The sequence below is a fragment of the Melopsittacus undulatus genome, chromosome 9 (assembly GCF_012275295.1).
Source record: "Melopsittacus undulatus isolate bMelUnd1 chromosome 9, bMelUnd1.mat.Z, whole genome shotgun sequence".
Classification (NCBI taxonomy): Eukaryota; Metazoa; Chordata; class Aves; order Psittaciformes; family Psittaculidae; genus Melopsittacus; species Melopsittacus undulatus.
In genome coordinates, this window is record NC_047535.1 from 31,470,451 (window position 1) to 31,486,669 (window position 16,219).

Below are 16,219 nucleotides of genomic sequence, written 5' to 3' on the forward strand. Positions count from 1 at the left end.
GCTAAGGGGAGGAATGAAGCTTTTTGAAGGGATGCTGCTTTTGGGTTCCTTGCTGTGAAGTTTCCCTATGAGCATCCCGGGAGCACTAGAGGGCACTGTGGGATTTGGGCCACCCTGGCCTCCTCTTCCTCCTCCCGCTGCCGCCTCAGGGGTCCTGAACCCCCCTGCCAGGCCGGGAAGGTTATGAGGGAGGTGTTAAGAGAATCGGTAACACCGACATTTGAACTGCAACTCCACAAATTCCTGGGAAATCAAACGCTCATGGCATCCCTGCAAGCTGGACGAGCCAGGCGGCAGCCCCCTCAGCAAGGCTTGGGAGCAGGGAGGTGAACTGCGCCTGCAAGCAGCTTAAAACCCTAAAAAGCCACCTACAGTCTGGCCTTTCCTCTGCCCTTGCTACCCTATTTGATTATAAGGTCTCTGTTGTGCTAACTGCAGATGATTTCACCGCGGAACACTCTGACATGCAAATGATAGCAATTAATGCCTTTGAAACAATTTATGATTTCCGGCCTACTTCAACATGTATTAGCATATACCTGGTTTCTTTAATATACACTTTGTTTTTCCAAAACCACAAACATAGTTGCTGGAATTTCATGTGGAAGTGCTTAAGGGGTTGAAAGTTAACACCTTTGTGAGCTGAGCAGTCTCACAGTTGCTGCTGAACAAAAGCCTCTTTGTAGGAGCTTTCTCGAAATGTTTTCTTAACATGTTCCAAGTAGTTTTAGGCAGGCAACTAAAGTAAACAAGATGTTACCATGATAAAAACACTTGTGAAAACATTACAGAGTGCACTTAGTAGTTTCTTTCACATAAACTCCCCTTCGTTTCATCAAAGTTAAATGCACATGAAGCAGATTACTAGCATCACTGCGATACAGGACCACAGGATCTCTCCAAAGGTCTGTGTCCCTCTTTTAAAGAATAGATTTGATTTTTAAATGGTATGGCCGTGATTAAGCAGGTCTAAAATATAATCAAATTAAAAAAAAGGGACGGAAAAAAAACGGGAAAAAAAAGGGGGGGGAAGGGGGAATATAAAACCCTACTCAGTCTTCTTTTCCTTCATTTTTCACCCTGGATACCTTGCTGAATAACCCCCCCCCCTCCAGCGGGGATTTCCTGCCCAACTTTCCGTATAAGGGGTATATATTTCTATCTGCATCAGTCTTTAAACACATGCAAATGAAATCAGGGATACAGTCAATTTCGAAGGAAAGTCACTCTGTGCTACTAATTGCTCCTTTCGCCGCCGCCTGCGAGTCGGGCCCTGGTTAACACGCGAGACACGTGTGGACCCTCCAGCCCTCACCTGGTTTCCCGCAGCTTGGCAGAAGGCCATCAGGTCACCGCGGTGAGACTGGACTTGCTTTGTTTTTAGGCTCGGGGAGAATTCTGGAGCACGCAGGGCGCTACTGTTTCATTAGGCATAGCAGCAGCCCCTGCTGCTATCAGTTACCTCTAACTGATACCACATCACGTGATAACCAATGGCTGATGGATTAAAGGGAGAATAAAAAAAAACACCCCACAATGCTAAAACTGCAACTTATTTCAAAAAGAAATAGGGAAATAAATGCATACAATAGCCCGTGTATCTGCTGGTTCTGATAAGCATCCTCCTGTTGGCTGTGAGTGAAAGACAACTAGGATCGTTATTTGTACAGTATTTATCTTTGAAATCAAGGGCCCTGTGGTGTACCTCACCTTGGGAACAAACACTACAGAACGATCACAGAAGAGTGTCAAATCTCTGGTTTTGATTTACCAACAGTTATGATATTTCTTCCTCAGGAGGAAAAGAAATGAACCATGTTTTAGACCTGCAAGTCCTTTTTTCTCCCTTAACTGTAGAATCATTTTATTGGCATACAGGGCTTTCATTCCACATAACTTCTCTTTGCTTTTTCTAACAGGCCTTTTTACTGAGGTAAGTGAAATTAAGCAAGGCTCAATTGATACACAGGCTGTATTTCACTTGGTAAACAAGAGCTTTTCTCTTGAGGGGACTGTCGAAAGAGCTTCACGGATTATACAAGTATCAGAAAGAAACTTCAAGCATCTACCTGTTATCTTTTCATTGAGTAATGAATTCTGATAAATGGCAATATAATTTGAGGATGGACGCTCCACAGGAGGCTTGGAAGGCTACAGTATCATTTTATGAAGCAATGCTCACTTCCTAACAGTGTCAATACACTGCTCAGGGACATTCATTTCTGCATTCGTTCTGGGTTAAATATCACTCTGAACAATGAGACTTTGTCTGGACACTGTAGAATTTGAATAATGAGAAAATTTACACGAGCTGATGGGTTTAAGAAAGTCACACGAAATATTTCTATTGAAAGGTTTCAATGAGGGGAAAAAAAAGATTGATGATAAGTGTGTGATAAAAGAACCACCATTGTTGGAGGTGGGAGTAGATGGAGCCACTTCAGGTCCAGCCTGGGCTTGTAAATGGTTTTCAAGATATTCCTACCTAATGATTGCCCTAGTATTTCGCCCAGGTGAACCGCATCTACTTACTGAAATATCTAAAAAAATTCCATATAAAAAAATCAACCCTGCCTCTGCCCATGCTGTGTGACTTAAGGGATGTATTTTCTACTTGTGGTCATATTAAGCAGGAAATCTTCCTGAAACCAACAGATCTAATCTGGAACAGGGACTAGCACAAGAAGCAAAGGTGGCATAAACTGATGTAACGTGACTGCACAGGTTATCCTGATATCTAAGGCTACTGCAGAACCTCTCCCCTGCCTTAAGTGCACTAAGATTTAGAATTGTTTTACAGGTCTGAATGCTATGGTATGTCATAGGAATATGAATATGCTGGCAAGTATGGCAAGATTAGCATTTAGTTCACTTACGTGAACAACAGGATGAATTACAAGAAATAAGGCCACCCTTTATGGAAATCTATGACTAGCACCTTCTTATTTTGTAATCCTCTTGTAATGAGAACTTCCTCATTACTGCATCATTCCATACTTGTAACATATGTTTATACTAGGACCAGTGCTGCTCGTACTGAATTAAGAAGGGTTTTGCCAGTGGAAGCAGAACTGGCCCATTCTGTTCTGAGAACAAAAACCTATCTGTGTCATCTAACATCACCCAACAAACATCCCCTCCTTGCTGCTGCCCTTCCCTCCCTCCTGTAAAAACCCACGGAGCTGCCCCAGAAAGCGCAGATACAACTCAACATTTTGGGACTAATTCTACATATCTATCCTGAAGAATCCCATGTAATCATGTAGACTAACTTTGTAAGATCACTACTGCAAATGGGAGCAGAACCTGTCCCTGTGTGCATTTAAATCATAAGCATTGCTTGGGCACTTGGTCTCCTGTGATCTTACAACCCTAGTACTTGAGAAAAGATCAGTGCCCAAACCTTCCAGAACCTGGGTGCATCTAAAGCATATGTGTCATCTACCCTGACAGAACACTCTTTTGTGATGGGAACACCGTTTGCTCCAGCTTGGAAGTGAGGGTGATGGTTTCACTGTGGAGCAGCCATGTGTAAGTTATTAGAGCTCTGCCGGTCCTTCCCTGCATCAGGATGCACGCATTACCACATACTAGTCCATAATGCACTGTTTATGCAACGCGTAAAACTGTGTTCTTTGGCAGCAAGGAAAAGGTCTGCAGCAAACTGCAGGGGCCCAATTAATATAATTATAGTTTATTTTTAGTAGTGTAGACTTTGTTCATTAGTTACTTATTTGACATAAATTAAATTTCACGTGATGTTCTGCAATTCTCTGTTCAATTACGGACTTAATTTAAGACTAAATTTCTAAATTAAAGTGAAATCAAGGTTAAATCAAGGTTGCATTGTTTATATTATCAATACTGCATCTTCCAAATTATTTAAATAAATTAAAAAAAGAAAAAAAAAGGCTGTGGAACTGCAACTATTTTACAGCAATACACTGAGCAAGACCGTACTTTCCCCATGGGGCTAATTTACTATCCCCTGTTAAAACGTTCTTGAGCCTGTTCCAAAAGCCATTGAAGTGAAAGGGAGTTCTCTGTTGACTTCAATGGGCTTTGCATCAGGCCCACGGTGAGTGACAGCACACAAAATTTCAGGGCATGCTTTCTGTACAATGCAAGTGCCAAAAAAACAGTCCTTACTTTAGAAACGACTGGAAGTCTTCACATACTGCTTCACAGCCTGGCCATTTGCATACACCATGTCCATACAGCGGATGGTTGTGTGAATGCTCCTCGTGGGATAAACTGGAGGAGAGAAAGAGAAAAGAGGAAAAGCGGTGTAACTGAAGGTACTGCGCCAATTCACCTTCACAAAAACTCTTAAGAGCAGCAAACAACAGATCTTGAAGCATCCTTAACATCTCGCAGTACCCACCTGACTCTGCCCATGGTTTTTCAAAACAGAATTAAATACCATTTGCAGCGAGAAACGTGTCATTCTTACTTAGCTATCCTCCTACATTTCATTCATTAATTAAAAGCTTTGTAAAGAATTTAAATTACATGGATGGGGGAGAAATCACTTGACAGACCTGCTTAATATCCCGCTTGATATTTTGCTAAGAAATTTATGAACACTGCATATTTACAACTCAACTTCATCAGGAAGAAAAGTCATCTCCACACAGCCATGTATTCTTGTAACACAATACAACCTGACCCGAAGCTTTTCTCATCACTACAGAAAGAGGAAAAGCATTAAGTTTGCAGCCTTGCCTTTCCCACCATGCTATTTATTTACTGTGTTGTTTTGTTTTGTTCTTCATTTTGGGATGGCTTTTTTCACCCCCGCTTACAGACTGTTTCTTTGAGCAAGTACAGACCTCTTACATCCCAGAAAAGAAGGTTCAAGATGTATTTTCAAATGCAAAATTCATCATAAAAAAGGACCCTTGTAATCAAAGGATTCCTAAGCATGACGGGTTAGTGGGGGCTATTAACCTTCAAAGGTTGGGCAGGAACGTCACAGAGCTTTCTAACTACTGAAACCTGGGTTAAAGAAGAAAAAACTGGTATGAGCACTAAGGGGTTAATCCTTCAGCGGGATTCCAATCAATACGTAATGATTTGGCTGCACTGATCCAAGTCATGAGATGCTTTGATCCGGGCCATGTGGTGCTCAGGGAAATGTATCTGTTGCACTAACTGATGAACCATATTCTAAAATATCTTCTTTATTCAACTTCTGCATGGAAACTTCTGAAGTAAAGGAATTATTTTTGCAACAATTTCCATAACCTTAGATGACTTTCAAAATAAAATGTCAAAATAATATTGAAATCTCTATTTTATGCTCACACACAGATCTATTTTTCATAGCAATCTTTTTGCTACAGTATGCCTGTGCTGTATTATGGACTTCAAACATACACAAAGGATATGAACACATACCAGCATCTAGGTGTGGCTTTTATGACTTATTTTATCCTGGATCATAGGTAACGTTATGGATAAATGCTTACATTTCCCCATTTTACTTTTATACACATGTGGAAATGTTTATTCTTGTTCTGTAATACTATCTGCCATGTACTGTAACAAGATTGTGTTCTTGTATTATTTCTGATGCACTGGACAGGAAGATCACCACAGAACACTCCCTTGAGATGTTATCCCAAATGCAAAGAAGTTGCAAGAGAAATTCTTGCCCAGACTATGCCACTTTTGACTTCAGGCCCATTGAGAATCTGAAGACAACTGAAGGTGGGAGTTTTAATTATTTTAAAGTTGTATGGGTTTTTTTAATTCAAAAAATATAAAGATCTCATTGGAAGATCATTAGGAGTTGTACATGAACTTAATTATTTGATTGACATCTAAATTTTGGCTGTATACATATAGTTCTACAAGCATAAACATATCTTTATCTATATCTAGATATCTATATATCTATATCTATCACACATATGTGTGTGCAAGGTAACTCCCTAAAATAAGAACTGTAGGTGAAGATACTTACAAAGGTCTTTTCTCTACAGGAATACTACCCTGGTTTAACTTCATTTTGTTTAAAATGTGCAAGTGGGGAGAAACTCTTTATCAGTTAATTTTTTAAAAGAACAAAGGGGCCGATGCCTTCCTTGCAAGGAAATTGGAAAAATGCTGCACCACACATTTGCTCAGCTGAGACTGACAGAGGATGATGGCTGAAGAACACCATCCACCCAAGCCACACAGGCGTCAGGTCAAACAGCCTCCATGCACATCAGAAAAGAATAATACGGAAAATAATGGGGTTTATCATCTGCTTCCATACCTGAATGAAGCAAGGAGTGAGAAAGTAGGCTTTCATGTTAACACTCTATTAAAATCTATGAAGACTGTATATGAGAGTTATGATTTCAATGTGCTCGGCTCAACCCCAAAAAAACATACACTATATTAATTCACACAGCGCACGTTACCCATGCACCAGGATGACTGCAGAAACGCCGGGTGATGCCAAGTAAGGAGTCAGGCCCCTGCGGGGTTTAAGCACTGTAAATCTCATTATAATATCAACAGGAGTCACATGGCTTAAACCCCCAGCAGGGCTTTTTAAAGTTTCTCTGTCAGAGCCTAAAGGCCATGGCCAAGTCAACGGAAAGAGCCCTACCGAGATTTGTATTTATTTTTTAAATCCAAGTGCAAATCTCTTTTCTTTCCAGGAAACTTGCACAAGACAAGACAAATGATGTAGGACATGATACCCTGGTACTGCGTCCAAAGAAAATGACAGAATGACCAGGAGAGTATCAAACTGTAAACTATGCTCAGGATGTCAGACTAGTGCTGTCAATAACCAGAAAGACCAGTGTTGACTGTAAATGGCAACTTAAAAGGTCATTTTGCTAACACGATGCTAAGAGTAACTTACTTAACACCTACATACAGCTTCAACTGCCATTTGACAAAGCAAAGCAACTTCTTCAACTTAATAAAAATAAACACTTCAAAAGCAAAAAACCCTTCAGTAGTGAAAGACAAATGCAGGCACCCTCCATAGGCAGTGTGTCTTTCCAAAGGCAGTTACTCCCATCCCACTTGGGGGGGGGGGGTTCAGCAATACCTTTCGGTGACCTTTAAAGTGTCATTATCAGATGACTGCTATTTTATCCATCCCACTTTTGAAGATATTATAGATTGCCACTTGTTCCCTGATAGAGCCTCAAGAAGCACCTCAAAACAAAACAAAGAGCGGGTTTATACAGAAGCGGATGTAATGCACAAAGGATACAGCCATTGGGAATGAATGGAGAACTCTGTTTAACTGATCTAAACACTCACTTAGTTTGAGCAAACAGAGGTGGAAAACGAAGATTTTAATCCAATACATAAACAAACAGCTTTGTGGGCACAATGCAAACCTATAAGCTTAAATCATTCAACGATATTTTGTCTGCATGTGAGCATGGTTTATCTGGATGCATCCTTGGTCTCGCTGTCGGAGACAGACTTTTAGAAGATCTGAGCTTTGGCAAGCAGAAGCAAGTTTTAGGTCTGTTTGATTTCTAATGACACATTAGAGTAGGTGTTTGTTTCTGTCACCCTCTCTCCTTCCCAGGAACGCACAGTCGTGGTTGGGTACTGGTGATGCAACACTAGCTAGTGGAAGTGATTTTATAACAAGACATAATTTTCAAAGAACTGAAGGCATAAACGATGGAAAAATCAAGATTATGTGGGTTATTTCTCCTTGTATTTGCATACAGAAAGCTTAACACAATACAATTATTTCCAAATAATGCAACAGTGCAGCACTATTACATCGAAGTACAGTAAATAACCCTCTGGCAAGTAAAACATCTTGCGTAAGTCAACTTATTCATGACATACGACAGAGTAACGAAATCCATGTGGGAAGCTGAAAACTGCGTAAGTGTCCACTTATTTTCTGTTGCCTCCAGCCTGGTTTCCAGTAAGGAGAGGAGGGGAGAAGGGCCAGAGAGCCAGGACTTCCACAGCTCCTCTGTGCTTGCTGGATAAGAGAAGTTTATACCTCTGCTTTCTTCAACCTATATTGTTGCTTCAAAGCCCCAAGGATCTCCAGAGGGTCTGGAAGCAGATTCACTGCCTCCTCTGGCAGGGATGGCTGAAGAAACTGCTACTTGCACAGCTCTGCTCTTTAGACTACTTCAGCCATTTAACTTTAATCCATCTGCTGTGCTACAGCATCATTGAAGAATAACTCTTTGGGATACAAAGGCTCAAAGATGGAGAAGCCACAGAGAGCTAAGCGCACATGGAGAGTAAAAATGACAGCAGATGCCAAGAAAGATGCAAACATACTAGGTGTTGGGGTAAGTAGTGACCAAAGCACTAGCAGGAAAGCTACCCAAGCTGTATGGTTTAATTCAACCTATACTCAGTAACTGTGTGAAACTGGGTACCATCCTTACACATGCTGGCCAGAAAGTCACGGGTGGATACAAAAACCAGCTGAGCAGAAGCCTTGGAAATAGTGTTTCTGCCACACAGTGGACCATATTTTAAATATTCAGGATGCTGACATACTTCATATTCCACTCTCTCCCTTCCACATCTGCTTGGGCCAATGATCTTTGCCAAAATGCTGGCCGAAGTCAGTGATGTAGAGAAGCATCCCTGATTTTCTATTACAGTTATGAAACATCTGCTCATGTTCTATCAGTGCAGAGAACATGCCTGAGCCACCTGCACACTGAAAATCAATAGCACATCTCCTGCCTTCCTCTTGGACGGGGTTGGAGCAGAGCACCCACAGAAACTGCAGAAATGCTTTTTTTTCTTTAATTTTATTTTATTTCTCAGGGGCAATGGGAAGTGACCTCATCATTACCAGCTGCCATGAAACCAATGTTCAGTGCATGAAGCACAGGCAGGAGCGCAAGACTCACTCTCACACCACATTCCCCCTTGGTCTAAGAGGATGGCACAGACACTGAGGCAAAATGCTATGATTTTGGTCTTGTACAGGAGGAGAAGAAACACAACTGGGAACCAACATGGGTCTCCTGTATTTGTGACTGCCCAGGGAGCTTTCAAGCTCACCAAAAAGCACCAACAGAATAAAGTTGGTGAAAATGTCACAAGTCTCCTAATCAGGAACACTCACTGCGTTTGACTTAAAGTTTAAAGAGAACCAGTAACGAATAAATCCTTGCACTAACTGTACTTGAATGCAAGTTCCTGCCTTCACGACAAAATCAACTGAATAAAGATATGCTTTGCAGTGAAGGTGTAAATCCCCCTGAATTCTTACTAATGTGGCTCAGCACCTTCTTCCTCTCTAAACTGTCAATTTAATATAAAACACAGTCACTAAAATATATATATATTTAAACAAGTATTAAGCCATATACTGAAATGAACTACTTCTATATATTCATACTTCCATCCAAGCCTCAGTATCTGCACAGAAAGGAGGCATTTGATTTGAATGGAGAACTGTCTGAGCAAGTACCTCTCCACTGCTGGATAACGCTTAGCAGAGGGTCGTAAGCCTTCCGGAGAGGTGGCATTTGATGGGTACAGTCAGTGACAGCTCTCTTCAGAACTGGTCTGCAAATTTTTGGATGCTTTTTAAAGCTGCATTTCTTCCTTTCCTCATTACTTTAGTCCACAACCAGACCTAGGACTAGAAGAAGCTCATGTTTTACATCAAGCCCTATTGGAAGTAACAGGAGTGGTATATTACATTTTAAATGACTACACCAATTTAAGACAAATCAGGTTAAAACTTCAGCCTACAGGCTGAAAACCTGTCTTCTAATCGGTGTGCACTAACTTGTACACTCCTGTAGTATAAGGAAAGGAAAAAAAAGCAGATCTGTAGCATTGCTGCAGTAACATCAGGCCAGCAATGTACCCCAAATCACTGCCCCCCATCCTCACACCTCTGTGGCACTGTTCTCTAAACATGTGTTGCAAAGAGAGCTCTGGAGCATCTGCAGCAAGGCTAGGACAAAATCTGGCTAACATTCCCTTTCTCTTTTACTCAGCGCAAAGAGTATAACCAGACTGAATAATTATACACATCATTTTCTGGTTTTGATCTATGCACTGAGCGTTTGGATTATTAATCAACATTATGACCCTCCAGCACACTTAAAGTACTACATACTTCTTTCAGTGGCACCCCCTCTTCCAACCCTGCAGCAGAACTGCCCCAGGGTCCAGACAGCCACTGCCCTACATCCTTTCCTTGGAGGAACTGAACCTATTTCTAGACCATTGAAAAGAAAAGCCCATTGCAAAAAATACCAGCATTGAATTCATCACTTATCTCGGGTGGAAGTTCCATTCCTGCACTTGAATTAACGAGTTTCTCTCTACTATTTAAAATTCTTATTTTTTATTTCAACCTTGTGCCTAGGTACTGTAGTGAAAAGTACATCAAATATACCCAGACGCACATGATTTGAAACGCTGGATTTTAAATTCCAGCACTGCTAACTAATGAGAACAATTTTTTCCCTCTTCGGCTTTGTAGCATCACTTGATGTACTTACATACCATAATCACATCCTCCTAGAGCCTCTATTTTTCCAGGGTGTAGATCTTTAATTCCCTTTAATCTGTCTTCATAGCCTATTCCCTCCAACGCCTTTATCATCCTAGCTGCTCTCCTCTATATTTGCTCCAGCTTCTCTTTATCCTTTCTGCAAGAGAGTGGCCAATTGTACATCACACTCTCAATGTGGTTTAACTGGTTCTGCATAAAGTAGAACAGGAAAAAAGGACTCAGATGCAACACGCATGTTTATGCCTCCCATGACTGCATTTACCTTTTTAACTAAGACATGGCACAGAGTGTCCCACCTTAATTTCTCAACCGTGATTATGCCTCAGCCATTTCCCACACAACTGATGCTGAGCAGCTGATGTGTCATGTCAAACCAGCAGTTTGGAATTTTTATTTCCAAGCTGGGCTACTTTTTTACTTATCCGTGCTAAATCTCATTTGATTCCTCCCTGAACAGCCTCCTAATTTATTCAGATGAAACCGGATTGATTCAGTATCTTAGTTTAATTAGGGAAAAAAATGTGATCCTGCCACTTTCTTGGGTCTAGGAGTGGGTTCTGGTTTTTTTTTAACTGACTTTCAGCACAGCAATCCCATCCCTCTTACACACCCAATTCGCATGGCAGAGGGAGGTGGCAATGGCCAGGCTTTGGCCCCAATTCAGCAACGCTTTTAAGAACACATGTGAGTTTAAAAACACAGGATTATGGCCTTGGACTTCTTCGAGACTGAGGTGTAAAATTACAAACATACATACATACTTTGTAAAAAGATCCATTTGCCAGCCTAATTTTACGGTAATTTATATTCTGTTGTTACATTTACATTTATAGTAAAAGAAAACACTGAGAAACAAGAGCTATTCTCCTTTAGTAAAACTATCCTCTATTACATTTAGAGTTGAGCAAAGTCTTCCACCCTTACATTAACCAGCAAAATGTCAACAAATATGATTAACAGGGATTATTCACATCAGTATTTTTCTCCCCTGTCCCACAAGCACACCAAAACCTCTGCAGAAGGTGACAGTCACATCACATACAGCCTGGGGGCTCACTGGGTGAGCCCTCGCCCACTACATGTCCATGCGGCCACCAGGAAAGTTCCCTTTGGGAAAATGCTTATCAACTAATAATTCAGCTACATAGTGACTCCAAGTGAGAAACACATCTAAAGCATGGCATCCTCCCTGCTGCAAGCTTCCCCTGCAAAGAATGCTGTTTAAGAAAGCACCAAAATCTAGAGGACACAAGCCTGCTTCCCCAGGGAAGCGTGCTGAATCATACAGGTAGTGTAAATATCATATGCTGCTGCAGGTGCTAGGCGGTCTATTTGTTTGTGTTTACTAAAAGGCATAACAAATAGTCTCACTAAAACAGAACAGCATTTGGTATTGGAATGATAGATGCCAGAGCAGCCATAAATCACATTCACTTGTTTGGATTTGAACCACTGAGCAATACTAACACTACAGTCCCCCTTTTTCAGAGAAATTCTTTGCTGTGATTTGTTCCTTTCAGGGGCAGCATGGCAATGCACAGTGCTGAGAGGCCCAGTATCCTTCCCCAACATGAAACAACAGAGAAAAACCATGCAACAGTGTGAGAAAAGGGGGGGAAAAAGCCATTAAAACCCCAAGAATGAAGTAAGAGACTTGCGTGACATGTAGGGCCAGCTAACATCGCTTCCAGCTTTGCAACTTCTGAGTTAATTCACAGTATAAACAACAAGGAAAATGTTTCTTCCGAGCAAGACTTCCTGTAAACTGTTCATTAGAGCGGGGCTGGTGCACCTGCTGATTAACCAGGCGCTCCAAGAATAAACAACAACCCAAGCCAGCCAGATTGTTCTGGAATGTGCTCTGAGCTGATTTTTCTTCCCCCATGTTATAAATTGGATTCTACAATAAAACAAACAGCAGAACATAGGTTGCCGAGAGTTAAAAATCTACTTTTTACACTACATTGACCACAGCACCCACAGGCACAGCTACAATGTCTTTCTATGAATGGGACAGATTGCCATATGGATGCAGACACTGAACAAGCTGTACAACTCCTGGCGACAAGTGCCTAGGGGACTGTCCTATATTAGCACCACCTGTGCTGTGGAAATTGTGCGCTCTGTGTATGAAATGGTATTTAAGGGCCCATCAGGATGTTATTTTTGAGTACACACGCAAAAAGGAAAATTACAGTTAAAAAGAATTTGTTGGCTAGCGGATCTGTTGCTCAGCTCCCGAGATCGCTTCCCAAAGGAATAGTTATCTTCTTTATTCATGCAGCCCAAAATGACAAGCTGCAACACATATTAGTAGCTTTCCCTGCCTGGGCTTATATCATCGTTTTAATGAGAAGAATACACTCTATAATATATATATGTCTTTCCTGATCACACAGAAGAAATTACTACCCTCCCACCTGAAAAACACTAGCTCTATGGAAAAACACCCCACGGCATTACACAAACGTTGCTCCAGCAGCAAGCAACGCAGTATAAATCTCTTGGGCTCCTTCCCCCATCTCTCAGTGTGCAGCAGGTAGAGAGCCACAAATCCCAATGACCAGATTTCATTGTGCATCTCACTACTTTGGAAATACAACCCTGTCTTGGTGACAAAAACAAGAGCTCCAGATTAACACAAGATGTTGAAAAAAGAGGGAGAAGGGAGAAAGGGTTTGAGCAGTACCTAGATGCTCTATGAAGAGATTTCCCCCTTTTCAAACTGCAAGCAAAAAAAAAAAGGATGCTAAAAAAAAGTAAAGTAAAATAAATTGAATTAAAGAAAAACAGTTGTAAAGTGAATGTTACAACCTGGGAAAAATGATGTCATTTTATTGAGAAACTCATTTTTTTTCCATTAAACCACAGTGAAACGGATAAAGTTTATACAGCTTAATGGTGGAGTTTTACTTTAAATGCTACTCAATACCTTAGCAATATGATATAACATGATCTAACAGCTGTCATACTAACTGCTCAATTTTTATTGAACAGCAGAGAAAATAGTCACACAAAAATCTGCTCACTTCTCCTTTACTTTTATGGCATTTTCAAGGGTGTTTCTTTTCCACTCTCAGGCTGTGATATGTATGATAAAAAAAATACCACAGTTCTTCATTAGCTCCGGGCTCAGCTCTTTAGGAATCAGATCCCCTGAGCAAATGGTAAGGGAGGACAACTTGCACACAGGAGGAAATAAAAAGAAACAGGAATCCACGGTGTAGTAAAACAGAAACAGGTCCCTTTTTAAGACTACTACATAAACACCTCTAATAAAAGAAGAGGACAAATTTTCATTGGACTTCAAGTATTTAGACAGGAATGTTTTAGTAAAAGTTTAACTGCAAAGTGCATGCAATTAACAGAAAGCCATCAGCTATTTCTCTGGTATGTAAAAATAGCATTAAGCTGCATTAAACGCACGTGTAAGTATCTCAGTTGCAAGAAAAGGGAGGAGATATGCAAAGCACTCAGATATCAAACAATGATCTGTTGGCCAGATGGAGGAATAAAACAATACATATGCTAAAATTTGGAAAAGTTCTGTTAGGCGTCTGCCAAGGCTCACCCAATCTATTTTAAGTGCTTTTTGATACATTAGCTTAGTGTTTGGAGTTGTACAACTGATGGTTATTACACGGGACCAGAAAGCAGCGAAGCGTTGGCGTGCTGCAGCTCCCCAATGCCGGGGCAGCTTCCAAGTGTCAAATACAGCACCCTTATTCAGCACAGGGGTGCACCAAGCAATCCCACACTGGTTAGCTTTGCATCTTCTGTAAGGAAAACCAAATGAAATAAACTAGAAATAGTTTTACAGGGTTCACAAGAAACAAGTATTTGAAAAGCATAACTTGATCAAAGAGCTCCCGGGCAGACTGAGGAGCAATGGTGTTATGCAACTGATTTAGCAGCAGGTTTCCCAAAAACACAAGTGCGGCAGCAGAAGTGGTGTGGGCAATGTGAAGGACACCATACACCCCGCTTTGGAAACACCAGTAATAAGTGCTTGATAAGGCTTAAAACTGAAAGTTAGCAACTCCAGGTCTGAGGCACGGCTGGTGTTTTTTAAAAGCTGATTACAGAGAGAAGCGACTCAGACAGGGGAGCACAGAGTAACTGCTGGTGATTCCTTTGTCAGGAGAGTGAGCGCTAAGGGATCAGGTAGTGCAATGCTCTGGGCTGTACCTGCACATAATAAATAGAGATGGCTGGGCCGCTGCCCTGCTCTGGCTGTCACAGCATCACTGTCATCAAACAGCCTGACCAGCCCCAAAGCCATCACACCCATACCAGGTGAAATGAGAAGAGGTAGACAAGCCAGGTTGCCGATGTTTCATCAGATGCACAGCCAAGCATCCGGGCTCAGCTTGAGTCTTCAGCTCCAACCTGGTTCTGCTGCGAGGAAGCTGCATGGAGGCACCCGAGCTGCTCAGACCATTGGTAACAACATCAGGGACACGATGGGGTTTGTGTACATGGAGCAATTAAATATCTTCTGGGAAGAAAGGCCCCAGGAACCCCATTTCTTAAGAAAGAATGGATATGAAGTAACCTAATCTAACAAAACTCTGCTGATGGTAAATTATAACGAGCAAAAATCAACCGCACAGTGCAAATGAGAAGAGCCGACACGGATGAGCAGATTTCATGCTGGCACCAGTGCAGAACGAATACCAGGGACTACATGGAGAGAGGCAGGCCAAGAGAGGATCAGGCCCATGGAGCATATGAACTGCAGGCTGAACTGTTTCATCTCGAGCATTAATAATGGACCAAAGTCTGTAATTCTTAATTGTGCTGAATCCTAATGCCTTCATCTAAGGGCCTTGGGATTTTGATAGAGGATCAGCTGGCATGGAAGATAACAACAGTAAAACACAATGCATTAAGCCTAACCAGCAGATCAATGGTCTGCCATGCCATTCCTCTCACTTCCCCTCAGAGCCTTCCCCAGATTCCTTCCTCCTGTGATACTGGTGAGAAAATGTCATTTAAAAATCCCCTTGTTTATTTTGTTTTCCTATGAGATGGGTACTTGTATATGTGGAATGGGTTGCCCAGGGAGGTTGTGAATGCTCCATCCCTGGCAGTGTTCAAGACCAGGTTGGATGAAGCCTTGGGTGGCATGGTTTAGTGTGAGGTGTCCCTGCCCATGGCAGGGGAGTTGAAACTAGATGATCTTGAGGTCCTTTCTAATCCTAACTATTCTGTGATTCTATGATTCTATGACTCAAATATGGATGGAAAGGGTATGAAGACAAGGGACAAACATGAGACTGCTGGCAGATGGACAAAGGTCTCTTGGACATGCAGCCTGTATCTCCAACTCTTCACCTCTTGCAAATACATGTGTTTCCTAAATGAGTATGTCTGGACTTTCAATACCTCACTGGTTTACATACAGTCTCCACCGTCCTGCTGCTGCCACAGTCGAAGAACAATGCCACAGGATGGGACCAGCACATAGGTGCCTGCACCACTCCAAAGCACACCCAGACCTCCTGGTTCAAGTCCACACTGGTGTAACCCCTGGTCACTGGAGCAACCCCTGGTCACTGCAAAAGGCCAATGAATTCTGCATCGTTCTGCTTTTCCAAACCATTCCACATAGGGCACATTCCCAAGCATGCAGGTTTTGGGATGCCCACTGCACATCAGGTTATAAAGTTAGTGTTCACCTAAAGTGAGCGGGCATTTGTTTTGCTGTTTTTCTTAAGAAATTAA

At 41.7% G+C, this 16,219-nt stretch overlaps 1 protein-coding gene across 6 annotated transcripts in view; it reads right to left on the reverse strand.

Moving 5' to 3' along the window:
* The window catches only part of FOXP1 (forkhead box P1), a 385,773-nt gene that overhangs the window by 42,680 nt on the left and 326,874 nt on the right, over positions 1 to 16,219 (reverse strand). For all 6 annotated transcript variants that reach the window (XM_005149417.4, XM_034065980.1, XM_034065979.1 and 3 more), the window contains one exon: positions 4,150 to 4,254. In XM_005149417.4, the coding sequence (XP_005149474.1) occupies positions 4,150 to 4,254 (105 nt within the window). The remainder of the gene's footprint in view (positions 1 to 4,149; positions 4,255 to 16,219) is intronic.